This window comes from Podarcis melisellensis (genome assembly GCF_964234715.1).
Source record: "Podarcis melisellensis genome assembly, chromosome: Z".
Taxonomy (NCBI): domain Eukaryota; kingdom Metazoa; phylum Chordata; class Lepidosauria; order Squamata; family Lacertidae; genus Podarcis; species Podarcis melisellensis.
Window position 1 is genome coordinate 15,360,559 of NC_138547.1, and position 27,300 is coordinate 15,387,858.

The 27,300-nt window shown below is 44.6% G+C and overlaps 1 protein-coding gene across 2 annotated transcripts in view; it reads right to left on the minus strand.

Annotated features, from left to right (window-relative positions):
• Window positions 1–27,300, minus strand: part of ABL1 (ABL proto-oncogene 1, non-receptor tyrosine kinase) — a 118,241-nt gene that overhangs the window by 11,600 nt on the left and 79,341 nt on the right. For both annotated transcript variants that reach the window (XM_081896799.1, XM_081896800.1), the window contains exons 4-7: window positions 24,360–24,632; window positions 12,115–12,199; window positions 10,840–11,017; window positions 3,263–3,447 (exon numbers count right to left, since the gene is read on the minus strand). In XM_081896799.1, coding sequence (XP_081752925.1) covers window positions 3,263–3,447; window positions 10,840–11,017; window positions 12,115–12,199; window positions 24,360–24,632 — 721 coding nt within the window. The remainder of the gene's footprint in view (window positions 1–3,262; window positions 3,448–10,839; window positions 11,018–12,114; window positions 12,200–24,359; window positions 24,633–27,300) is intronic.

The window sequence follows — 27,300 nt, forward strand, 5'->3', positions numbered from 1 at the left end:
TCATGGCATGACACAGAGGCCCCATCTGTGTTGATGTTCTGCCGGCTCCTGAAGACACACCATTTTCGGTGAACTGAACTTATAATTTTATTGTTTCTTTTTCTTTTTCATATTTATTTTTCTTTATTTTTTACCAACAACCAAAACCCAAACAGTGAAACCCCCCCCAGGCAGCTGACACATTGAGTATACATAATCAATAATAACATATTCAAACCAACCATATGTACAATTCTATATAGATCAACATTTCTCCCTCCACAAGGAAGAGTTTTAACTTATTGTTTTAACTTATTTTTCCAAAAAAAACCAACCTATTGTGCTTTGTAATTCCATGTTTTGTTGAATACTTTAATTAAGGGTGTTTTAATGCCACTGTGGATCTCTTAGTGTATATTTTAACTATGTACTGATTTTATAGTAAACTGCTTTAGAAGTCATTTTGCGATACAAGTGATATGTAGATTAATTTAGTGAATAATAATAATAATAATAATAATAATAATAATAATAATAATAATTCCTTTTAAGAAGGACTATCACTCAGCAGCCACCCCTTTGCATGCAGACTCTCAGCATCTCCGATCAAAGAGAATATAGGTCATGGCGGGGGGAGTCTTTTTTCTTATTACAACCTTGGAGCACCACTGACATCACTGGAGTCATAGGGACAGACTAGTCTGAGCTGGTATTTATTTTTATTTATTTTCTCAAATTTCATCCGATCCCCCCTCCCTGTTTCCTTCCTGTGAGTGTGCTAGAAGAAACGCACCACTGAAATAATGAAAGCCTATGGAAGCAGCCTCTGAAACAGAGGAGGTTGCCTGGTGCATCTCTGTGTGATTTGCTGCCCTGACACAGTCTCTGCAACGGGTGGATCCCTCTGTCACACCTCTGCCCCTGCTGTGATTGGAGTGTTCTCCATATCCTGGGGCAAAAATGCTGCAGAATTATTCACACTTGGGTGAGGCTGCCCAATGCTACTCTGCAGGAGTCCCCACTCCAGGCTTGCCTACTCCCAACTGATTTTAATGCAACATGTAAATTTGTTCCCCAGAGGTGGGAGAGCCGCGAGCAAAACACGCTCTGGCAGTTCCCCGCTCTGGGCAGCTCACACTCCATGCCAAACGGCTGCGGAGACGTTAAGGAAGAGTAACAAGCCTCTTCATCAATCCAGACAAGTCTCATGAGATAAGACAGGGCAGAATTAGCCTAATTTTCAATTTACTAGCTTGTCTCTAGTGCGAACACTTCACGTTCCTTCAAGTCCTGTTAAAGGCACAATTAAGAGACGTCAGGGCGGATTAATTGAAACCTCCTTTCCTATTGAGATGCTGCTTCTTCTCTGGGAATCAAATAGCTCTCCTTCACCTTCTCTAACCCACTCCAAAAAAGCCCTCTGACCTCCTTTCTCGCTTCTATCCTAAGAGCATAAGAAGAGCCTGGCTGCTGGATCAGGCCAAAAGGGGCCCATCTAGTCCTGTGTTCTGTTCCCTCAGTGGCCAAACAGATGCCTCAAAGGGAAGTCTGCAAGCAGCACAACAGTGCTCTTCCCACCTGTGATTCCCAGCAAATGGTATTCAGAGGCATACTTCCTCCAAGAATTGAAGTAAAACACAAGTAAAGTGAATCAGACCACTGGTCCACCTAGTGCAGTCTTGTGTACACTGACAGGCAGCTACTCTCCAGGGGTTTCAGAGAGTGTACATTTCCAGCCCTAGCCAGAGATGCTGAGAATTGAAGCTGGGACCTTCTGCATGCAAAGCAAATGTTCTGACACAGAGCTACAGTCCTTCTCCTAGAAACAAAGCAAGATTCCAGTCCTCATAATTCTAAATAAAAGGACAATTTAAGCAGGAACATAGGATGCTGCATTATACTGATCGTTGTTTCATCTAGCTCAGTTCTATCTACACGGACAGGCAGTGGCTCTCCGGGGTTTCAGGCAGGGGATATTCCCAGCTTCACTTGGGGACTGAACCTGTGAACTTCTGCATGCAAGATAGATGCTCTGCCACTGAGCTATGGCTTTTTCCCAAAGGAAGGATAATGTAATACATGTATCAGTAATCAGGTTGGCTTGCTTAAAGATGGGAGACTGAACGAAATCCTCAAGCATTGCAACCCACCTAGGAAATGAAAGCTGTGTACACACCATAGATTTGAAGCACATTTTCCTCCTCAAAGAATTATGGGAACTGAAATTTACCCAGCATCTTTGACAAACTACACTTCCCAGGATTCTTTGGTGCTGGGGGGTGGGGATATGATTCAAATGTGCTTTAAAGGTACTTGAGATTCCCCTAGGCAAGGCAGAGCCTCTTGTCATCAGCTTAGCAACCTGTATGTAATTACTTCAGCCACCCCTCTTTCTCTTAACATGAAGGGAAGGCCACTGCCGTCTTGTGTATTGAGAGGTGTCACAACGCATTACATGGGAAACAACCAGGGACTGTTCTAGTCCAGCCATTTCTTTTGTTAACAGCTCGGTCCTCCAGCACTTGGGAGATTGAGGAGAAAATGTGATGTTAAAAAAACAACAACCCACAGCCTCCACAGATGCAGACATGTTATCCACCTTGGAAAACTGGATTTTTCTACAGCTATGATGGGAGTCCAGGCAGTTTTGAAATCAGTGGCTGATATCACTGCAGTTTTGAAAGGTTCAGCCTGTCATCTTGATTCAAAATGGTTTCTTGTAGCGTCCAAGCACAAACAAAGACCTGTTCCCTTGATCTCAGAAACCATCATGCAAAAATTGGTTACAATCAACGTAGTTACCCCATCCACATCCAGTCATTCTCTCCACATCCAACTCCCGAGTCCAAGTGCCCTGAACTGTCTGTCAGAACCAGTGTTCTTCACCCTTGGGGGGTCCACAGATGTTGCTAGACTACATCTCCCATCATCCCTGACTGTTGGCTAAGCCTGCTGAGGATGATGGGCATTGTAGTCCAACAACATTTAGACCCCAAACTGTCTCTCACCAATATTCAAACGCTTATCCATTCACTGTTGGCCACTATGAGAACAGGATGTTGAGCCAGATGGGCCATTAGCCTGATCCAGCAGGGCTCTTCTTCTGTTCTTCCTGTTCACTCTCACTATTCCGAGCACACTCCCCCCCCCCACCTCCCAACCTAATGCTTCCCTCAATTTACCTAATATGCATGTACCACATATCACTTTATTAATCTAAAATTATTACATATATACAAACACAATATTATTTACATGTACAACAGAACACCACAGCTCTTACCCCAGACGTCAGATTTGATGGAGAACTTGTTGTAGGCGAGACTTTCTGGTGCAGTCCACTTGATGGGGAACTTGGCGCCGGCGTGAGCTGTGTAGGTGTCACCTGTCATCAGCCGGCTCAAACCAAAATCGGCCACCTTCACCAGGTGGTTCTCCCCAACGAGGCAGTTCCGGGCAGCCAGGTCCCTGTGGCAGCAGTGATGGGAGATGGGCTATGAAATCTCTCTCTACATTTCACTGCAGATACAACTTCTGTTCCATTACGTGCTCACTGCTTTTAATTTAAGAGTAAGTTCACATAACCAGAGGCTGCTCCATCAAATTTACACAAGCACGTTTCAAGTGTTGATGCTGACAAAAGTTGGAAGGGACCACTAGGGTCATCTAGTCCAGCACCCTGCAATGCAGGGTTTTTTTGCCAAACGTGGGGCTCGAAAACACGACCCTGAGATGAAGAGTCTCATGCTCTACCAACTGAATGTAAGAGTGGGATGGCAGTGAAAGCTGTGGCTTCTTTGCTGCCATCTACAATTTGGTGGCGGTGGCTGTTTGCTGCAGGGAGCTTCAAATATTCCCACTGTACCCCACTAGCAAAATCAGGGATATGCCTCAGGGATGGGGACCCTCTGGCCTGCCAGGGAGCCCAGTTTGGCCCACAAGGCCATTTCTCTGCAAAAGCACACCCAACTGTCCATCAGCTGATGTCACTGGGTGACACCAAGAATGGGTGGGAGGGGTTCAATCCTGCTGTGTGCATCTTCCCTGGCAAAGCAGACCCCCACAGCCAGCAGGATTGAACTCTCTGCTCACCACTTGGTCACTGCTCCAGGTTTACCTTCTCCCAGCTGATTTGCCTCCTCTCAACCAACAGCTCTGATTCTAGCAAAGAACTGAGACTTTTTAAAGCTTCCTTTTGAAGGAACACCATACTAAGCAACCTCGAGGAAAGTATTTTCCCCAGCAGAGGTCAAGAATGAAAGGAGATCTAGAACAGTCATTTTCAAACAGTGTTCCGCAACTCCTGTACTTCCTCTGAAGCTCATTAGGACTCCCTCAGTGAGAGGGAAGGGGGGGAAATCAATAATGGCAGACGATTTATTTATTTGGATTTATACCCTGCCCTTACAATGTATCATCAGGGTGACTTATAAACTACAGAGCCTGAGGAAATTTTTAAAGGTCTTTGCACTATATTTGTTTCTGGGCCCAGTTTGAAGTGTTGGTTTTACACTTTGCACCATTTAGAATGTTGATTTTTTTTGGTACACTTTACACCCTCTTAGAATGTGGGTTTTTTGGGGGGGGGGGTTATTGGGTTACTGCTTTTGGTTTGATTTTCTATGTTGTGGTCTTGTTGTGAACCGCCCTGAGACCTCCGGGTATAGTGCGGTGTATAAGTTCATCTGCATGAAAAGCAGATGCTCTATCACTGAGCAATAGATTCTCCCAAGGAACATAGGAAGTTGCCATATTATCCTGCATCAGACCACTGGTTCATCTAGCTCAGTATAGCCCATCCTGGCTGGCAGTTTCTCTCCAGGGTTTCAGGTATGGGACCGTCCCAGCAATATCTGGAGGTGCCACTGAGGATTGAAGCTGCGACCTTCTGCATGCAAAGCAGATGCTCTGTACCTGAAAAATTGGTCCTGTTCTCTTAAAATAAAAAAAAATTCTAATTTTCATGATTCTGGAAAAAGAGATTTAAACAAGAAGCTGGTTTGAATCAGCTTATAGGTACATCTATCTCAGTATTGTCAATGCTCTCCAGAAGTTCAGGAGGGGATATTCCCAGCTCTATCTAGAGACGCCACTGAGGGCTGAAGCTGGGACCTTCTGCATACAAAGCAGATGTTCTGCCATTAAGCTACAACCCTTCACCAATCATTTTAATTGGGCCAAGGAGCCGAATTTATTGGTAACACACATCCACCTGGTGATGAAAAAGCAAACATTACAACAGTGTTCTCAAAGTGGGCAGGATTACCTGGGGGCCCTAAGAAGCAAGGGGTAGCAGGAGGGTGTAAATGGAGGTGTTAATGACTATCAGACTTTGAAAAGCTGGCTTCACAGAATCAAGTGCATTCATTTTGTTGAATTAAACTGAGCAGTTGTAACTGAACAAATGTGCAGTTAATGATTACTGTTTTGAACTTTTTTGTGTTATTATCTTCCTCAGTGGGTCATGAAAACTGCTATTCTGAATAATGATTTGTACAGGGTAGGGTAAAGTATGGGGCACTAGGGATTAGTTTGTGGAACCAAGGGGGCGGTGGCCTGAAAAGGTTTAGGAGCCACTGCATCAGGAGTTTGTGGAGTGGGGAGTAAATAACAACCTCAATGAAGGGTGTAGAAGCCATAACACACAAGAGAGAGAATGGAGGAATTGTTTCCATGCAATTTTTCAGCTCCTTCATAAAACAATGGAAGAGAGTTCACCTCAAAACGTATAAAATAGAGCTGGAAGTTTCAGAAAATGGAACCAAAATGACCAAAAGGGTAGAAACAAAAAAATTCCTTCCAGTAGCACCTTAAAGACCAACTAAGTTAGTTCTTGGTATGAGCTTTCGTGTGCATGCACACTTCTTCAGATAAAAGGGTAGAGTGACTCCTTTATGTGTGGCGTGGAGACAGTGGATGGGGGGGGGGATTCTCCTTCTCTCCTAATACTTGGACTCATGGTCATCCAATGAAGCTGAATGTTGGTGGATTCAGGACATTTAAAAGAAAGTCATTCTTTGTGCAGCACAAATCCGAGGAGGAGGATAAGGCTATCAAGAGTTACTAGCCATAATAACTCTGTCTCCAAAGTCAGAGGCAGCAATGGTTCTGAATACCAGTTGCTGGAAACCACAGGAGGGGAGAGCTGCTCTTGTGCTTACGTCCTGCTTGAAGATCTACCACTAGGGCATCTGGGTGGCTACTGTGAAAACAGGATGCTGGATTAGATGGGCCATTGGCCTGATCCAGCACGACTCTTCTTATGTTCGATGAGGCTGAATAAATTGTTTCCACCCAACGCCACGCTAAATTGGAAATCAATCCAACTGCGCAACTCTTTCCCTACGTGAAAGATACATGAACCACTTTCCCAGTGACTTGTGAACTTTGCAAAGTCACTGGCAGAGCCACAGAAGAGCTCCTTGTTCAATGAGAGAGCGCCATACTGAAAGGGCACATTAATTTGTCACACACCGTTGCTGACATGTCCTGTTCTCGTCAGCGAGAATGCCGTCAACACAGCACATAAAGAGGAGAAAAGCACCTTGTCATTAGCGACCGTCATTTCCCGCCGACTCCAGTCATTCAGTGAGGTCACCAACATGCATCTGAAATCCATTGAGGAGGACAGCGACAGCACCCCCCTGAAGGGACTGGGAGTCTGTGGGGGTGAGCCGTTTGCAAAGAAGAGAAGAAAACGGGAAGCAAGACACTTTTCCCGCCTGCTCCTGCGATCTGGGGTCACTGACAGTGCAGAACAAAGTGCCCAAGAGTGCAGAAGGAATGAGACAGAGAGTGATACTTGAATATTTTTTTTCCTCTAAAAAAGAAGAAGCTAAGTTCCCTTTGCAGGAGGGGTTGGACCGGAGATGAGGATCCCAGCATGGAGCAAATTGAACCAGTTGAGACAGTAAGCGTTAGGTTGGGAGGGGGAGAGTTTGTGTTTGCAGTGGGGAGTGATTGGATAAGGTTGGTGGGAAACACTTTGAGCTCTAAATGTTGTTGGACTACAACTCCCATAATCTGCAGCCAAATTCTTTGGCTGTGATTCCTGCACTGAGGAGGGATTGGACTAGATCGCCCTTTGAGTCCCTTCCAATTCTACAATTCTATGAGACACTGGTGGTGCCATTATCAGAGATGGAGGTGCCTGAATGAGCCTTTAGATACAGCAGAAGAAAAGCTTGTGTCTTAGGGATAAACGGTCAGCATTTCAGTGTGGGATCATCAGGCTTGTTACAGGGGAAGCAGGTGGGCAACCTTTGGTGGGCATGCTAATTGTGTAGGAAAGATCACCACTCTGATGAAACGCAGTTGACCTCAACATGTGTGTGTGTGTGTGTGTGTGTGAGAGAGAGAGAGAGAGAGAGAGAGAGAGAGAGAGAGAGAGAGAGCGCCAGCAGAGTGTAGTGGTGCACTTCCTCAAGTTCTCTCTCTTAACCAACAGAAAGGTGGGGCAAAAAGGTCTCCTGATCCAGGTACAACCTGGAAAGTCATGCAAAACAGACATAAAGGGCAAGTGTGGTGTAGTAGTTAGTGCTGGACTAGGATATGAGAGACCAAGGTTCGAATCCCCACTCAGCCATGAAGCTCACTGGGTGACCTTGGGCCAGCCACTCATTCTCACAGTGTTGTTGGGATTAAACAAGGAGAGGGAGAACCATGAGGTTCAACTTGAGCTCCTGGAAAAAGGGGGGATGTAAATGCAATAAATGAATAAAATAAATAAATAAATAAATAAATAAATAAATAAAGTCTGAGAGGGTCTGAGATGAGCAGAGGCTTGACAACCATATGTTAGAGTGCTCTGATGGTGTTTCCTGCTTGGCAGGGGGTTGGACTCGATGGCCCTTGTGGTCTCTTCCAACTCTATGATTCTATGATTCTATGGTCGGGGGTAGGGAACCGTAGTGCCATGATGGTAGGCATGGATCCACTTACTACAATAAACAGCATACATGCACGAACACACCCAAAATAGCAAGGCTGGCTCATCACACGTTGAAATAAGTGGAATAATGTACATTGACATCTGAAAAATTAAAAGGGGAAAGGTTGTACCTTGGAAACAGAGCATCTGCTTTGCACGCAGAAGGTCTCAGCTTCAACCCTAGTGGTTTCTCCAAGTAGGGCTGGGAAAGACTCCCTGCCTGAAACACTGGAGAGTTGCTGCCAGTCAGTATAGGCAATAAAGGAAAGCTGTCTGTGGACAAACGCCAGCTCCCTCCGCCTGAAAAGAAAGATGAGCACTACACCCTATAGTCTCCTTTGGCTTGGGTTAACCGTCCAGGGATCCTTTTCCTTTACCTTTACCTTATGGGTAATATTGAGCTAGAAGGGAGTCTCTCCCATCTGAAGATGCCATTTGGGGTTGAACCTGGGACCTTCTGAATGCACAACAGATGCTCTACCTCTTCCCCAAATGGAAGGGCCTCACATGCATTATTTGCTATAAATACTACCCTTTATTGTGAGGTGAATTTAATGACTATGCACTGCAAATGATCTATATTCTAGTCTTTGATTACACATGCACCAAATTGAAGTTTTCTGAGTGGTTTGGAAGTACTGTAATCATTTTCAAATGTACTCTAGTGGGTGTGGGTGTGCACATTTCCCTGTGGGGTGGAGAAAGAGATGTACAAATGTCCCATTTGCAGATTGCCCCCCCCCCCCGCCCAGTGACTGGGGTTGTTTCCAGCATGTCAACATTCCTAAGTCACAGAGGAAGCATCCCGGAAAGGAAATAGAGACCTCCCACACGACACCAAGCTCAGCCCAAGTTTCTTTCAAGACAGACACTGACAATGCCCCCAAAAAGTTGATCAAGTCACCCACCAGCTATTAGATTGCTCAGAGGCCATTTCCCCAGACAAAGAATGTAAAGTGCTAGCAATAATTGCAGCACACTGAAAGGTCAAAATCCTCCAGACAGCAAGAATGGCAAAGATGCTTAATGGAGAGAAGCGGGAGAGGCACACAATCCAGACAATAGCGGGAGGAGAAAGGAATCACTAAAAAGCACAAGATGACAAGGAGAGAGGAGGATGGAAGGTGTGTTGAAAAGGTGGGGGTGGGGGCGGGGAGAGAGAGAGAGAGAGAAAGAGACTTTCTGAGAACTCCAGTAACTGTAAAGCGGCGAATGATGGTTCGGGGTGGGGAGAGAAAAGGGGTGTCATTATGGGCAATTTACTGGCTCAGGGGAAGGAAGGAAAGAAGGAAGGATGGGGAAGAGCTCATTTTGCACAAAGAGCTGTGGTGATTAGGAAGGAAGGTTTCATCATGAGGTTTTATTGTAAAATCACAGAGGAGGTAAAAACACTGGTACACCACATCAGGACTGAGAAAGACTGAAAGGCAGGAGTGATGGAAGGGACAAGGGCATCCTGGGGGTTATGACCACACAGGGGCAAGGAGGTGAGGGTTTTCATTGGCTGCCAGCCACGATGTGTATGCTCTGCCACCACAGTTGGAGGCAGCAATGTTTCTGAATGCCAGCTGCTGGAAACCACAGGATGTGGGACAGCTTTTGCACTCAGGTCTTGCTCATGGGTTTCCCATAAAGGGCTTGAGGGTTTCCCAAATGGCCACTGTGAGAACAGGAGGCTGGACTAGATGGGCCACTGGCCTGATCCCATGTTTTTGTGACAGCATTGGACCCTCACACACCATCTCAGAATCTATTTGGTCCAGTACTGTAATGCCATTATACTAAAAAGACAGGAAGCTGTCTCATGCTGAATCAGACCGTGGGTTTATCTAGCAGAGTATTGTCCACAATGACTGCCCAATGTTCTCCAGGGTTTCAGCCAGGGGTGTCTCTCCAAGTCCCATCTGGAGATGACAGAAATTGAACCTGGGACCTTCTGCTTGCAAGGCAAGAAATTCCACCACTTCCCCTAAGAATTCCAGGGCTCATGGTTGTGAAGAAAGCACTGGAACACATGAAATTTCCTTATACTGAGTCAAACCATTGCTCCATCTAGCTCAGTATCATTTACAATGGCAGTGGCTTCCCAGGGTTTCAGGCAAAGGTGGATCTGCAACACTCCTGGGGGTGGGGAGAAGAGCTGTGAGAGGAATTCTTTTAGGGTGGAGGGAAACAGCTGGTATGGGAAGGATTGAAATCTCCCCCACTTTCTCTGCTGCAAAGTGAACTCTTGCTCAGGTTCACATTATACACAGTTGCAGGGTTGAATGTGCAGCATCACCACCCCCAAAATAGCTGAACGTCTGGGTTTGCCAGCTGCTAAGCTGTGCAGGGATGCAACATACCCTTGGCAGGAAAAATAATCCAGAAGCAAGACGTGATTCCCCAAGGAGTGCCTATGTGTTCCAAGACACAGCACACAACATTAATGTGCTACTGTAAAGCTGTATCGCTCTGTCTGTGAAATATTGTATTAACAGCCTCTGTAGCAGGCTAGTGGTAGAGGGGGAGGTGGTTCCATTTTCTTCTGTAAGAACAGAAGCAGAGTCCTGCTGGATCAGGCCAAAGGCTCACATAGTACAACCCCGTCTTCACAGTCGCCAACCAGATGCCCCAGTGGGAAGCTAACAAACACAGCCTGAGCGCTACCAAACTCTGCCTACTTGTACTTCCCAGCAAACAAGAGCCTTTTACAGTGGAGCTGTTTGATAGCCTTATTTATCCATCATGAATCTGTCTAATCACTCTTTTAAAGCCATCCAAGTTAGTGGCTGTCACTGCCACCATTTTTTAAAGTATGTTTTAACTGCTCTATAATGTTTTTCTTTTTAAATTGTGGATCCATTTGCAGCCCTGGGCTCTTTCAACAGGAAACAAACAAGCAAGCAAATCATAGCACTATTCTGAATAGCAGCACAAAGTTTTCCTACCTGTGGATGAAATTCTTCTTCTCTAGGTACTCCATAGCAGAGGAGATCTGGGTGGCCATGTAGAGGAGCACAACAGCATTCACCTCCTGCCTGTTGCAGTCCCGCAGGTAATCCAAGAGGTTTCCATATGTCATGAACTCGGTGATGATGTAAAACGGAGGCTCCCGTGTGCATACGCCTATGAAACATTTAAAAATGAACAAATTAGATTTTTAAAAAATAAATCCAGCTAAAGAAAGAAAAAAATAATTTGTGATTTGCAGTATTAACTCTGAGTTGTATCCATTGTTAGGCCACCATAGTGCATTTAAAGCACTATGATACCACTGCAAACCTCTCCCACAAAGAACTGTGGCTTGTTAAGGGTGCTGAGACCCCTATTGGGCTCCCAAAACTACAGTTCTCAGTGTGGTTTAACAATCAATCCCTTTTCCTAGGGAACCCTTAATTTTCTGAAAGGAGCTCAAGGTGGTGTTTATGATTCTTCCCCCGCCCCTTTCATTTAATGCCCACAACAAACCTGCGAGGTGGGTTAGGCTGAGAAGCAGTGACTAGCCCTACAGTTACCCAGTGAGCTTCATGTTTGTGTGGCAATATGAATACTGGTCTCTATGGTCCTAGACTAACACTAACTACCACACCACACTGGCTAGGAGAGACCTACTGTCTGAAACCCTGATGAGCTGCTGCCAGCCAATGTAGACAATACTTAACTAGATGGACCAAAGGTCTGACTGTGTAAGGCAGCTTCCGATGACTAGGATGAATGATTTTTAAGCTAGAGGTAATGCACTCCTATGAGGAAGGGACCACAGCTCAGTAATAAAGCATCTGATTTGCATGCAAAAGGTCCCAGGGTTCAATTCCCAGCATCTCCAGGTACAGCTGGGAGAGTCTCCCTACCTGAAATCCTGGAGAGATGCTGCAAGTCAGTGTGGACAATACTGAGTTAGATGGTTCAAAGCTCTGACTTGAAATAAAACAGTTTTCTATGGTAAGAGAAGACAAAGTTTCCTCCAGAAGCTGGTTAAAGATGTCTAAGCTTTCTGGCCTTTTATAGATTAAATAGAAGTATGAAGATTTAAACACACACAGACGCACAAACCTAACTCAGTTCAACTTTAAAAAAAATTAATTGCCAGCTCCTGCCAGTGAATTGAAATGTCTCTCTGTGAAGCCTTGGTGTGGCTAAGTGGTTTATCTTCTCCTTAATGTCCTGTATTGCTGCGCAAGGCTTTGGTTTGAGTCGCCCTGCTTGGTATTTCTGACACTTACCCAGTAATTGCACCAAGTTTGGATGCTTGATCTCCTTCATTACCGCTGCTTCTTTCAAGAATTCCTCTACCTCCATAGTGTCCTCCTGCAGAAAAAGAGGGAAGGGGAACACAGGGAGAGAGAGAATGATTTCAACACATGGTCTAGATAATGGAATCACTGGAAATTACAGTTGCACGAACAATAATAACCTCCGGTCTCAGGCTGTGGAATATCGATAACCTCTAGCCTCAGATTGCAGAAAATCAATAACCTCTGGTCTCAGGCTCTGGAGCATTGATAACCTCTGGCCTTACATTACATAATATTGATAACTTCTGGCCTTAGGCTACAAAATATCAAAAACCTCTGGCCTCAGGCCTGCCCCTCAGTGCAGCAATGGGCTGTATCCAATCCTTGTCTGTGCATGGATTTACTTTTGCACAACTCTTATGTCATGGTCTGGCTGGACACAGAGGAATGGTGGGAGGAACCAGCTGGGAAACCCCCAAGGAAAGAAGGCTTAGAGCCCAGGGAGGGGTCAGAGGGAGAAGCCTGTAAAGAAGAGGTGTCGTAATCTGAAGAGGTAACCGGGCTTAGTGAGCTGGGAGTGTTTGTGGCAGAGAGAAGTTAAGAATCAGAAGCTGAATCTGGCGAGTGCAGAGACGAGTCAGGCTGGTGAAAAGTCATGGGTGTCTCACCCTCCTGCTGTGACATGCTCACCTCCCCCCACCCAATCTTCCAGAACAAGGAGAGGTATGAAAAGATAGGAGAGATTGGCTGTATGCAGGCACAGTATCTGATTGCTTGGAAATAGCTCTGGAGAGAAGGAGACATAGATAGCTGTGGGGAGGTGGGGACCTTCAGTCTCAGCAACTGATTCCATGGAATAAGACCCACCAGAAATTAGTCACTGCGCTCATTAGGCTTGACACTCCACAATGTCTGTGGAGATCATGTTTTTGTTAACAAAGAGTTAACTCCAACTTTGGGCTGTATGATTACTGACCAGCATGCACTGGGACACTGTACTTTCCATATCTCTCTTCCTCACAACTGTCCCCTAAATCTGGGGGTTTCTCCAATCCTCAGGAGCCAGTTTGGGGAAGGTGCAGGGCATGCACGGGGTGGACGAGTTCCACTGTGTGAGTGCAAATCTTTGCTGATGGAACAAGTGCATTGGATACCACCCTATATTTTGCTTGAAGCTTTTTTTATTTTATATTTTGCTGGTACTGGGTTACTGAAGTTCCAGGAGACAATTTTATTCCCTATATCCAGATTAAACTCTCCTTTTATTTGTTTTGAAAAGGCCACGCAGGTACCATCCAGAGAATGGCTGAGCAATGTGGAAATCGATGCAACTTCAGAAACCATCACCTTCCTCTGAAATATCAGAGGGGGTAATTTACATGCTGAGCCAGGGGTGGTGGTGGCTGGGTTAACTGGAATTTGGAGTAAGTCAAGAATCAATCTGTGGGCTCCTGGCTGATCCCCTGTGGGGAACCGCAAGTCCAGAGGCCAAATATGGCCCCCAGGCCTCTCTATCGGGCCCTCAGGACTTGCTTCAGGCCACACCTGAATGTGGAGGGTCTGTTAACCTATTAAGCTGTCAACAGACTCCCCAATGAATTTGTTTAGTCAGTGTTCAAAGCCATCAAAACTAGTTTCCATCAGCACACCTTGATGAGTTAATGAAGTATTATATAAAAAGACACACTTTTGTCTGTCCAAATCTACTGACAACTTCCCCAGGTGACCCCAAGTTTTAATATCATGGAGGAAAAAGGATCCCCTTCCTTGTTCTCTTTCCATGGAATTATGCATAACACAGATAAATTCCATAAACTGCTGCCGTCCCCACATTAATAATCTTTTCCCTCCTTGCTTCCTGCATCTTGTGTGAGACATGACACTTAAGGCTTGATTAGGTAGTCAATATTCGCAGAGGGAAGATGTATCAGTAGCTAAAAAAGTTCAGAGGCATATACCAGAGTGGAGAAATCTCTGGTCCTCTAGATTCCAGCTCCCATCATCCCTCCAGATGTCACTGGACTCCTGTTCCAACCATCCTTCCAGACATCAGTGGACTTCAACTCCCATCATCCCCAACCATGATGGTTACTGTAATGGTTCTAGGGGTTGCTCGTGCATAAGCCGGTGCCAACACCTGGCTGGGTTGCCTGAGTGAACCTTTTCTGTCCGGACAGCCACTCACCTGTGGCTGTCTCAATCACTGGCAGAATCCGTCAGTGGGCGTTTCTTAAACTTCTTCCAGCAAAGAAGCTCTTTGACGCCTAGTCTCCTCCTACTTTCCCTGCGTGGAAGCCTTCTGCGCAAGGAGGGCGTAGGCAGCGGAGGACCCTTACTCTTCCCGCTGGCCCCCGGCAAGGAGTCAAGGGACCATCTCGCCGATTCCCCCATCTGCCCCCCTTCTCCACTGGTGCTACGCTGATTCTCTTCCCCAGAAGATGGGCTGCCTCTCCCCATCCCGGGACGCTCTCTGGAATCCCTCTGGAGCTTGCTCTCTCCCTCCGGCACTGATGGCAGTTCCCTGACAGTTACTGAACCTCATAGGAGTTGAGAGGGTGATATGGGGGGGGGTCAACAAGTTCACTGTTCCTGTCACATATAATCTATAAATACAAAATGAGGAAAACCCAGTGTGGTGTAGTGTTTAGAGTGTAAGACTAGGAATTGGGAAACCAGGATTTCAATCTCCCACTCGACCATGAAGTTCTCTGGATGACCACTTGCCAGTCATCATCTCCCAACCACACAGAGCTGTTGTGGAGATTAAGTGTGGAGAACTACATACACTGCCTTCCTGACCTGAAGATGCTTTAAAAAGTATTAATAAGTATTAAGAGGGGCCTCATTGGCTTCAACCAAAATTCCATCTAGTCCAGTATCCGATTCGCTCCCCAATTGCTTGTCTCCAGCCACTAAAACTCAGTGGCACATTGCCTCTCTGGAAACTGTGGCTAACAGCACAAGCAGAATTCTTTAGCTGTGATTCCTGCATTGAAGCGGTCCAATTCCAACTATACAAGTCTAGAAGAGCTTCTGCCACAGAATTCTGTCCCCCTCAGAGTTTGCAATGGAACCTGAACCATGGAGAGAAAGTTTTGCATTTTAAAAGCCACTGCCTCTCTCTTTTTCCCCGCAGTGTCTTCCACCGCCACAGTTAAAATTGCATTATGATGTTATTAGCAGAAAGCCATCTCGGCTTGGCCTCACTCTGGAGTGAGGAAGGTACGGTTCCTGCTCAGCGGGGCGTAGAGTCCAAGATAAACAGAAGCTTGGGTGGCCAGAAGGTCATTTACAAAGCACGGCTGGGAGGAGGCTGTGCCTTTACAGACAATGCTGTTCTCTGTCCCTGGGCTTCTTTCTTTCTGGGCAGGAAAACAAAACATTGATGGGGGATAAGGCAGAAAATGGCAGAAGGGGATACTGGGAGATGGGAAAATGGCATAGAGGCAGCACCACTGTGAAACGGAGAAGAAAGCTTGGGATTTCAGATGCTAGGAAAAGGGGAGATCCAGCCCAATGTCACCTGCTTGCTGGAATTTCTCCTGCACAGGGGCTAGTAAAATGAATGAGAGCTACACTAGATTGTGGCCTCCACTTTTTTCAATGGGGCTTGCACAGATTAATTTTTTAGTTATTGTTGTTTAGTTGTTTAGTCGTGTCTGACTCTTCGTGACCCCACAGACCAGAGCACCCCAGGCACTCCTGTCTTCCACTGCCTCCCACAGTTTGGTCAAACTCATGCTGGTAGCTTCAAGAATTTTTTTGGTACATCCCTACATTTATACCTCACCTTCTTCCCCAAAGAGCTCAGGGTGGTGTACATAGTAGTCCCCGTCCCCCCCCATTTAATCCCCACGACCACGTGAGGAAAGTTAGGCTGAGAGACAGTGACTGGCCCAAGGTCACACCCAGTGTGCTTCATGGCCAAGTGGGTGATTTGAACCCTGGTCTCCCAAGTCCTAGTCTGGTACTCTAATCACCACACTGTACCAACTCTAATTTGGTGTGAGAATTTTTCTGCTAGAGGTTCTTGAATGTATCTGGTCAGCCCTGAGGACTAAAGATGTTCCTGTTCCCAGCTGCTAGGAATCACAAGTGGGGAGAGTGCTACCATTGCACTCAGGTCCCGGCTACAGGCTTCTGTTCGAGGTATCTGGTTGACCACTGTGAGGACAGTATGCTGTACTAGATGAGCCTTTGGAACGATTCAGCTGGCAGGCCCGTCTTATGTTCTTAAAATCTGGCTCAGTGCTCATTTTGCTGTTCGGCATTTTCACCCCATCCATGTATTTGCTTCCAATTAGTTTGACTGGCAGCTGGCAGGTGACTTCCTCTCCCTAGCCAACAGAAACCGGGCTAATAAAAAGTAAGCAAGGATGATGTCTGAACGGTAAGGCGAAGGGTAAAAAAATAAGTCTGGCTATAAATCACACAGCCGAGAAACCTAGTGGTTAGTGCTGGCTGTGAAGAATCTTAGCTTCTAAACAAGTTTCTTGTCCTCAAGAATCTTCTTCAGAACTCTGGAGACATGTTGGCTAGGCATGCTAAATCCAGGTTGGCTTTATAGCCTTTGAGCCTGGGAGTGGTGGTCAAGAGACAGAGTTACCCCATGCTGTGATTTCCTGTCCTTCTACATTCTGTTTACTTAATAAGCCATTTATTTTCTTATAGAGAGGGGGTGTGAAGGGAATCTGCATGAGGCTACCGACTGAGAACCCACAGAACAGAGTCCAGCTCTCATGAGCCCTACAATGCAGCTTCTCTTCTAGAGCTGGGCAAATCTATCAATTTTTGTTTCTCCTGGATTCACTCACCTCACCCCTTAGTTTTAAGTTCAGCTCTCCACATTTCCATGGCATTTTAGAGTCAAATATTAGCATTTTGCAAGCATTTTTTCCCTATTACCATCCTCGTTGTCATTACCAGCTGGTCTCACAGTGGGTTGCAACAGCTTACAAGGAATGGGGAACTTCAGGAATGTGGCCCTCCAGCCTTCTCTATCTGGCCCTTAGGACTCTTCCCAGGCCACATCCCTCCTAGTCCTTCCCTAAGTGCTTCTGCTTGTCCAGAATATGCTCTTGAATTGCAATGATGCCTAGAGACAATGCCCTGTGACTCTGGACAAATAGAAACAACAGAGCATGTGCTTCTCCAGAGTCTTTACTATAGAGACATTCGTACTAGCCTCATCTTACCATTACTGCATAAGTACACAGGGCACACAGGACAATTTTATACTTCCCTGGTGCTTTCAGATACCAACCCTGCTACAATATACGTTGCCAGATTCTGCACAGGAGTGCTCAAAATTCGTCGGGTGATGACTAGTGCCACAAACTAGATATAATGAGCACTCATATTAGAGTGCTCTATAGACTGATAGCTATACAGTGGTACCTCGCAAGACGAAATTAATTCGTTCTGCGAGTTTTTTCATCTTGCGAATTTTTCGTCTTGCGAAGCACGGATTCCCATAGTCTTAATGGTTTTAAGAAAAAGTAAACAATCTTGCAAGACGTTTTCGTCTTGCAAAGCAAGCCCATAGGGAAATTCGTCTTGCGAAGCAACTCAAAAAACGAAAAGCTCTTTCATCTTGCGAGTTTTTCGTCTTACGAAGCATTCGTCTTGCGAGGTACCACTGCAGTCTTATACAGGGGTACCTCGGGTTACTTACGCTTCAGGTTACATAAGCTTCAGGTTACAGACTCTGCTAACCCATAAATATTACCTCAGGATTTGCTTCAGGATGAGAACAGAAATTGTGCTCAGCAGCAGCAGGAGGCCCCATTAGCTAAAGTGGTGCTTCAGGTTAAGAACAGTTTCAGGTTAAGAACAGACCTCCAGAATGAATTAATTATGTAACCAGAGATACCACTGTATATACTAACCTTTTACACTCTTCCACTCCTGTCTAATGTTCTTAATCCTTCTTTTAGACTCTCTTAGCTTCTTCTGGATCCTTATAGACTTTTATATATACTTTCTGTCTTTTAGTTTTATTTAAAAAATTAAAGATTTTAAATGATTACCGTATTTTTCCATCTATAAGACACCCCCATGTATAAGACATCCCCTATTTTGGGGGACTCTGATTTAAGAAAATGGGGGGAGATACTATCCGTGTATAAGACAAACCCAGATTTTGAACATTATTTTAGAATTTAAAAAATTGTCTTATACACAGAAAAGTACAGTATATCCCTCCCTCCTTATGCTGGTGTACGACTGTAATAAAGATTTGCTGTTGCAATGATGCCTTTTGCTTGCCTTGATGGAAGATGGAGAAACGGGTGGGGTTTTTTTCATGGCTGGATTATTATATTTATGTATTATTATTACAGTGGTACCTCGGGTTACAGACGCTTCAGGTTAGAGACTCCACTAACCCAGAAATAGTACCTCGGGTTAAGAACTTTGCTTCAGGATAAGAACAGAAATCATGCAGTAGTGGCACTGCGGCAGCAGGAGGCCCCATTAGCTAAAGTGGTACCTCAGGTTAAGAACAGTTTCAGATTAAGAACAGACCTCCAGAACGAATTAAGTTCTTAACCCGAGGTACCACTGTATTATTATTATTACCTTTGCCTCACTAGCAGGTCCCAACAATTTATAATTCAGAACACTTAAAACAGATTACAACCACAGGAATGGGGTGGGCCCTGAAAACACACATCTTAGGTGTCAAAACGTCACGGTAAATAGGTGCTTCGGAAAGCTGTATAATGGAGGTGCTAGATGCACCACTATGGGGAGGAAATTCCACAACTTAGGGGCTATTACAAGGGAATGTCCTCCCCTGGGCTGCCACCCTCCCCCAAATTTCTGAGGGAGGTGAAACTACAAAAAGCCCCTCCCCCCACTGATCTTAACACTCATGAGGATCTGTAAGAAAGGAGGCAATATCTCAGATATTTGGGACCCGAGTCATATATTAAGTTTTAAATGCTATTTTCACTCACGTATACATTGTTAGGCACACTTTGCCCAAATATACACATTTTTGTAAACATTTTGTAAACATTACCTTTCTGGAGAACCACACTGAAAATTTCAGAGAAGTGCAAATTCAGGAAAAAACCTTCCACCTGGTTTTGTTCATGGTTCCAGAAAGTGCAAATTAAAATGCAAACTGAATTGAGTTTCTCCTCCATCCTTATTCCCTTTCACCCTTTGCTGTGGAATTCTGACTTCCTGGTTGGTTGGTTGGTTGGTTGGTTTCATTTATGCTGGTGGACATGGTTCTCCCGCTCCTTGCTTAATCCCGGCAACAACCCTGTAAGGAGGGCTAGGGTGAGAGGAAGTGACTGGCCCAGGGTCACTCAGTGAGTTTCATGGCCAAGTGGGGATTTGAACCCTGTCTCTCCCAGGTCCTAGTCAAAGATACTAACCACTACACCACACTGCTTCTATGATGCAATGAAAAACCTCTTCCAGAATCTCTGCCTTAGCTCCTTGATGTACACCTCATTTTCCTCCTCTTCCAGGAAGACCACAGCATGCATGAAATATCAGGGGAAGCTTGACAGTAGCAATAATTTGTTTGTAAGCCTATTGGGCATGAAAAGATTCCAGGCTGACTGATCTTCAGCCTCCCACAAGGCTGAGGCTGGAAAGAGGCCGTGGCCGACGTCAGCTGCAGGATGGATGTCTCAAACGTGACCCTCCAGAGGCACCCAGGTGGGTCAGGCTGCTGGATTCAATCACATCACATCATCAGAGGAAATGGAGCAAGCGCCTGGCCAGTTCTGTAGGACCACAGAAAGCCTGGGGTCGGGGGGGGGGGGGAGAAATCAAGCTCTTGTGCGCTAAAACAATGGAGAGGCCTGGGATGATTTGCTTGTCTTGATGCAGGCAACAAAAGCTCTGCAAAAGGGGAATGGTTGTGGGGCAAAATATTCTGCAACCTGAGGCCAGAGGTTTTTGATGTTCCACAGCCTGAGGCCAGAGGTTTTCAATGTTTTCAGGTTGCAGAATATCAATAACCTCTGGCCTCAGACTGCGGTACATTGTAAACCTTTGGCCTCAAATCCTTGATCATCTTGGATGCCCTTCTCTGCACATGTTCTAGCTTGTCATTATCCTTCTTAAATTGTGGCGCCCAGAACTGGACACATTACTCCAGGTGGGGTCTGACCAAAGCAGAATAAAGTTATTCTATTACTTCCTTTGATCTGGATACTTCTCTTGATGCAGCCTAAAATAGCATTAGCTTTTTATGCTGCTGCATCACACCATTAACTCATGTTAAGCTTGTGATCCACTAAGACCCCTGGGTCCTTTTTACATGTACTACTAGTAAGCCAGGTGTCCGCCGTCTTAAATTGATGGATCTTCCTGCCAGCCCAGAAGCTGACACTTGTCCCTACTGAAATTAATTTCTCTAGTTTGGAGCCACTTCTCCAACAGTTAAAGTAATCTTGAATTCTGATTCTTTCTTCAGTGGCACTGCCTACCCCTCCCAGCTTGCTGTCATCTGCAAATTAGATGAATACCCCCTCAATTCCTTCCTCAAAGTCATTTATAAAGAGGTTGAACAACAATGGACCCAGGACAGAACCCTGTGACACCCCACTTGCCACTTTTGTCCAGGATGATGAGGAACCATGAGTACTCTTTGGATTTGGTCAGTCAACCAGCTAAAAATCCACCTAACATTTATCTCATCCAGTCCACATTTTATCAGCTTCTTCACAGGAATATCAGGGAGGACTTTGTCAAAAGCCTTACTGAAATCAAGATAACTACGACTTGCATGCAGAAGATCCAGGTTTAATCTCTGGCATCCCCCCCTTAAATTCCTTCTATTAATAACCATAAGAACTGGAATCTACTTTACTTTGAAGTGAAGAGGAATATCAAAGGCTTAAAGCTCAGGCCTTGCATTCAGAAGGTCCCAGCAACCAGTGTCTGAGCACAGGAGCACTCTCCCCTTCTGAGGCTGACATGACCATGGGGCCACAGAGATGAAGAAGTCTAAGAGTTGCTGTATCAGTTTGAAAACAACCCAAGCCAAATCTCTGGGTGTAGGCTGGCGGTTTCAATCAATTGTAGGCAAGTCCTAAAGGCTGAAATGCAATCTCAAGAAGTTGGGGAAACTTTTGCAAAGTCAGAGAAGTTAGGTTCTAAATTGAGGATTGTCAGAAGGAGGTTCCCTTCCATTCTGCTCCGGGCAAATCAGGTTGTCAAATATCCTTGATCTCAATCTCTCTCTTTCTCTCTTGCCAAATGCAATGTGCTAATTGAAGTCTTACTTAATGGCCCTATGGAGCTCAACATTACCGAAGCACTGGACGGGGTCCCCCCAGCCCTCGTTTTTCCTCTCTGTAGGAACTACTTTGCCAAGATGCACTGAGTCGCTTCCAGCCACTTTGAAGCAGGATAATAAATAGGCTGCAGCAGGAATAATTCATCATGAGCGACGTCCGTTGAAACTACCAAGGCAGCCTCCTTCCCGTTATTATTTTAAGGTGTCGATCTTCTTTGCTGCGGGGGCAGGCACGGCGAGGGACGGAGGGAAGGGATGCCCAAAGTGCTTTGGAAACTCTTTTCTGGAAGACAAATTATACCTCTCAAGAGTTCTCCCTGCAAAGAGACCGCTAAGGGCCTGTCTCCCCCTGCTGGTGTCTAAAGACAGATATGAGGTGTTTTTTAAAAAAACAAAAAACAAAACACCACCCGGCATTCTCCACACCTTTGAAGAAGGAGCCCTAATCCTGTAGTCTAAGACTAGATTGACGAATTTAAGGAAGGTGGATTAGGAGCCCGCCTTTCAAGTGTGTTTTTAGCCATGCATAATTTCAGGCTCTGCACCTTTTTGGGGAGAGTTTCTCTGAGTGCTCTGATAGCTCTCCCTGCACAGAGAGAGAGGGGGAGAGGGAGAGAAAGAAAAAGCAGCTTTATATTATTTTAGTCCCAGCTTCCAGTCATCCTTCATTAAGTATTTATCTGGCGTTTAGGAATTGGCGGCGGAGCGTGGCAAAGTACCCGCTTTCGACTCAGAAAAACAGGGAGATTTTACGATAGAATGCATAACTGAAACATCTAAGAGAAATCAGCTTCCCAGAGCGGGAAGAGGTGGTTTGCGGGAGGAGGGAAGTTACCCGTGGAAATGGCAAGCCTGCCCTCCACCACCCAAAAAAGCTACAAAGCAGTATGGCATGACTGGGATAGTGGTGGAGGCATATATCTCACATGATTAAATTCTGCAATCCAGAACTGTGTCAAGGGCTGAAATACAGTGGGCATTTGGCATTGCAGACCAACAGGTCTAAAGGACTTGTGGGTGTTCAGATTCCTTTCCTTTATCTGAACTGAAGATACTAGACCTGGAGAATCTGCTGCAACCTCCTCCTTTGCATAGTTTATGTGAAGTTGTTAGGAAACCCTCTATTCCCCTCACATATACTTGGGTTAAATGTTCCTAAAAATGTATATATGATAATAACATATAAAGTGTGTTACACAGCTCCTGCCCCAAATATCTGAGAGATGACTACCTTCCTTACAGACTTTCCCCAATGTTAAGTTCTGCGGTTCCAGCTCCCCATAAAAGCTCAGAGTGGTAGTGGTGGTGGTTTCATGACTGAGGGGTCTGATACTGCTTAAGATGTATAGCACAGACAGAGCCAAAGACTAATCATTTTCATTACACCATAAGAAGCACTTTGCAGAACAGATCCCATTCCATCAGATGCAGAGAACATAAGAAGAGCTTATGCTGAATCAGGCCAATGGCCCATGTAGTCCAACATCCAATTTTCAGCAGCCAACCAGATGTTCAGACAGAGCTTTGAAAACTAAGGAGCAGACTGACCACTGGGCAAACTAGATTCTAATTGCTGTCTCTCAATACATTCTGATGTATTATTACTTATTGTTTTTAACTAATTTGTTTTTATTGTTTCATATTTTATAAATATGTTATTAATGTTGTAAGCTCCTTTGAATCCTAATTTGAGAGAAAGGCAGGATACATATACATTAAATACTGCTGCTGCTGCTACTGCTACTAATAGATTGTGGAAGGCATTCCCCATGATGTGCCCATTGTCATTCACTTTTTTGAGAGGAATTTGAAAACATTCCTATTTACCTAGTTGCATTTGATGACTGAAAAATACTGTTCCTGGTAACGCTGAGATTTCTGAATGAAAGTACAGTTTTGTTTTTTGTTTTTTTTAAAGTAAGTAAAACACCTGCCCAGGGAGCACAATGTATCTCTTAATGGAGGCTATATCTGCAGCAATCAGAAACGGAACATTTCTCCCCCCCCCCCCCGCCCCCAAAGTCTTATAATCTGCATGGTTAGAACACTAGGTGTCACTGTCTGCATATGCTTTTAAAAAAGAATCCACAAAGCCGACTTAAGGAATTTGCTTCTCTAGGGGTACAAATCAGAGGTGGGAAAATAACTCAGCAGTTCAAATGCAAATCCTAAGAACATAAAAAGAGGGCCCAAGTAGCCCAGCATCTTCTCACACTGGGTAACCAGATGCCTGCAGAGGAAACTTGCAGGGAGGATCTGAGCACAAGAGCACTCTCCCCTCCTGTTATTTCCAGAAACTGGTATCCAGGAATACTGCTGCCTCTGACAGTGGAGGTAGAGTGTAGAAACTATTTTAAATCTTTGCAAGCAATTAAAATAAACATGAAGATAAAACACAGGTCAACATTCTACATATCAGGGCTCTGCCTAAACAAAAATGTTTCTTCCACACACCAAAGAGAGTACAGTGAAGGTCCAAACCTTCTGACAGTGGAGGTGGAACATAGCAATCAGGGTGATCAGCCACTCATAGCCCTCTCCTCCACCAATTTGTCTAATCAACTTTTAAATCCATCCAGGTTGGTGGCCTTCACAGTTTCCTGTGGAGCGAGTTCCATAGTTTAACTGTGCTCTGCTGTGTGAAGAAGTCGTTTCTTTTATTTGTCCTGAATCTTTCAACATTCAGCTGCATTGCATTCCCACAGGTATCACAAGAGAAGGAGAAAAAGTGCTCCCTAACCACTTTCTCCATGCCGTGCATAGTTTCATAAACTTCCATCATGTCACCTCTTTCTCACCTTTTCTCTAAACTAAAAAGTCCCAAATGCTGCAACCTTTCTTCATTAGGGGAGTCTGTACCTTTTGGAGCGTTCTAAGCGTGGTGAAGTTTTCCTCTTTAAAAGGGCAGTGGCTACCAAACAGAAGAGTGGTAGAAAGAGAGAAGATAAGAAAAGGTTTCAGTACCTACCTTTAAGGTCTTCACCGCCACTGTGAGGTTATACTTCTTCCAGACGCCTTCGTATACCTCGCCATATTGGCCCCCTCCAAGTTTATGCTTCATGGTGATGTCCGTCCGTTCAATCTCCCACTTGTCGTAGTTGGGGGACACACCATAGATTGTGGGTTTGTTGCGCTTGGGGGCCGGGTAGTGCAGAGTGGTGATCAGCCCATCTGCCACGGTCGAGTGATGGTGGACCAGCTCAGCCAAAGTGTTGAAGCGGCTCTCCGAAGACACGTAGAGCTGGGAGCAAAAGCAGAGAGGAAGAGAGAGTCACTACAACTCCATGTTGTTATTATGCTGCTGATTTACATAAAAATTGCATGTTTATTCATTTACATGGTACATATTTATACAGTTACTAGTTTATTATTGCTGTTTCAACTGCCATGGTCATATCAACCACAGATAAAATATATGCACTAATAAAATATTAAAAATAACTTAAACCAAAATATATATTTGCATCAAAATATAGTAATAGTAATAATAATAATAATAATAATAATAAAACATCATCAAAAGGTTAGAAAAGATTACAATATGAAAGGTTAAAGGAACCAATACATTAAAATCATCCAATTAAATCTCTAAATTAAATCATCCAATTAAAATTTATTATAATAATTAATTTATTAATCACCTTCCAAACCACCATATCAAGGCGATTCACGTTTAAAATAATAAAAAAGTTAACAACTCACAAATGATGAACACTTTTTTTTAAAAAAGACTAAAACCCTAAGAAGTGAACATGTATGGTAAAAGACCCCTTTGTCCAGCTGTGAAAGCCTGTCAGAACAAAAATGTTTCCAGGAAGTACAGAGAGTGGGCCGCTGTCGTTTCTTGACAGAAATGCTGTTTCACAGAACAGGAGCAGCCACACTAAAGGCCACGCTCAGAGTTACTGCAGAGACGTCTTCCGAGAGCTTTGGAACTTGCAGACCACAAGAATATATGGGGTGCATAAGGGATAAGGCAGTCTCTCAAGTTATTCTTAAAAGCTTTCCTACATATTTATATTTTTATCATACAGGCAATTAATATTCTGACTTAGCAGTATATAAATATATTTATCAGTAAATAAAATAAATAAATATTCTTTTGTAAAAAAAAAAATTGCATGCTGCAATTTAATAAAAGCAACAGCAACATCAGGGAGGTTTCAAGCAACTGTTAATATAATAAAAGCTAACCACAAATTAAAACAGATTGCCAGCTAACTATTAAAGGAAAATGTTTTCCTATAATTATCTGCATAAGGAAAGTTTTCAGTGAACGTTTGAAGGTTAATATAGAAGGCGCCTGCTTGAATCTCTCTGTTGGAAGAGCATTCCACAGGAGTGAGCCAATAATACCGAAGGCTCTGTTTCATATTGATGTCAGATGTGCTGCTCTGCAAATTCACTGGAAACTACCTTATGCTGAGTCGGATCATTGGGTCAATCCAGCTCAGGTTTGTCTACACTGACTGGCAGCAGCTCTTCTGGCATTTCAGTCAGGGAATATTCCCACCTCTACCTGGAGATGCTGGGGACTGAACCTGGAGCCATCTGCATGAAAAACAGATGCTCTACCAGTGAACTAAACTACTTTCCTCTAAGAAGTATGTAAGATTCCAGTTCTCATAATTTTGAAAAAATAGGAAGCTGCCTTATTTCAAGTCAGACCATAGGTTCATCTAGCTCAATATTATCCACACTTGCCAGGTTTTCAGGGAGGGAACAATCCCAACCCTATGTGAAGACACCAGGGATTGAACCCGGGACCTTTCACAGGTGCAAACAGATGCTCCACCCCTGAGGTACAGCCCTTCTAAGGCCCAGGTTTGATCTTATAAGCAATATATGAGCCTGCATATATATCAGAGCTTGCAAACTGGGCAGACCACAAAGGAGACTGCCCCAAAACTGTTGTGCCAAGATTTTGAGCCAAGCAGACAACACTGGAGTGCGTTTTTTCCATGGTCTCCCCTCACCCCACCAGGCTTTTGCAAATAGTAAATGTAAAAGTTTAAAGAAATGAAGTATCTCTCCCGTCTAGACCCCCATCAGATCCCACTTCTCAACTGATCCCACTTTTTTATAACAGTGCTGCCACAATCCTGGACAAGCTGCATCAGAGAAAGCTTTTGGATTAGTAAGAAATCAATCTTTCAGCATGGCAGCACCACAACTTTGGAACACCCTCCCTGTTGACATCAGACAGGTGTCTTTGCTAAACTCTTTTCAATACCTCTTACAAAACATTTTGGTTTAGACAAGCCTGCCTAGATATGCAGAATGTTGACATATGTTTTAATCTGATTTTTAGCTTGTGGTTGATTATCATTATCTGTTTTACCAATAATTTTATTTTTTTATTCTTTTGTAAACCGCTTTGAGGTGGGTTTTTGTTGTTGTTGTTGTTGTTCTTTTTACAATACCAAATTTTGCGAAAGGAATAAAAGAAAGCTGCCTTTGAACCAGTCTGGATATTTGACCATCTGTCTATCTGTCTTTCATGCTACAAAGCTCTCTGATCCTTTAACTGGAGAGTTCAAGGACACAGCCCAGCCAGGCAAAAACACTTGGGGTAAAAGGTAAAGGACCCCTGGGCGGTTAAGTCCAGTCGAAGGCGACTATGTGGTGTGGCGCTCATGTCACTTCAGGCTGAGGGAGCTGGCATTTGTCCACAAACAGCTTTCCAAGTCATGTGGCCAGCATGACTAAACTGCTACTGGCGCATGGAAGACCCTGACAAGTGCCAGAGCGCATGGAAATGCTATTTACCTTCCTGCTGCAGCGGTACCTATTTATCTACTTCCACTGGTGTGCTTTTGAACTGCTAGGTTGGCAGAAGCTGGGACAGAGCAACAGGAGCTCATCTCGTTGCGTATTCAAACTGCCAACCTTCCAAGCGACAAGCCCAA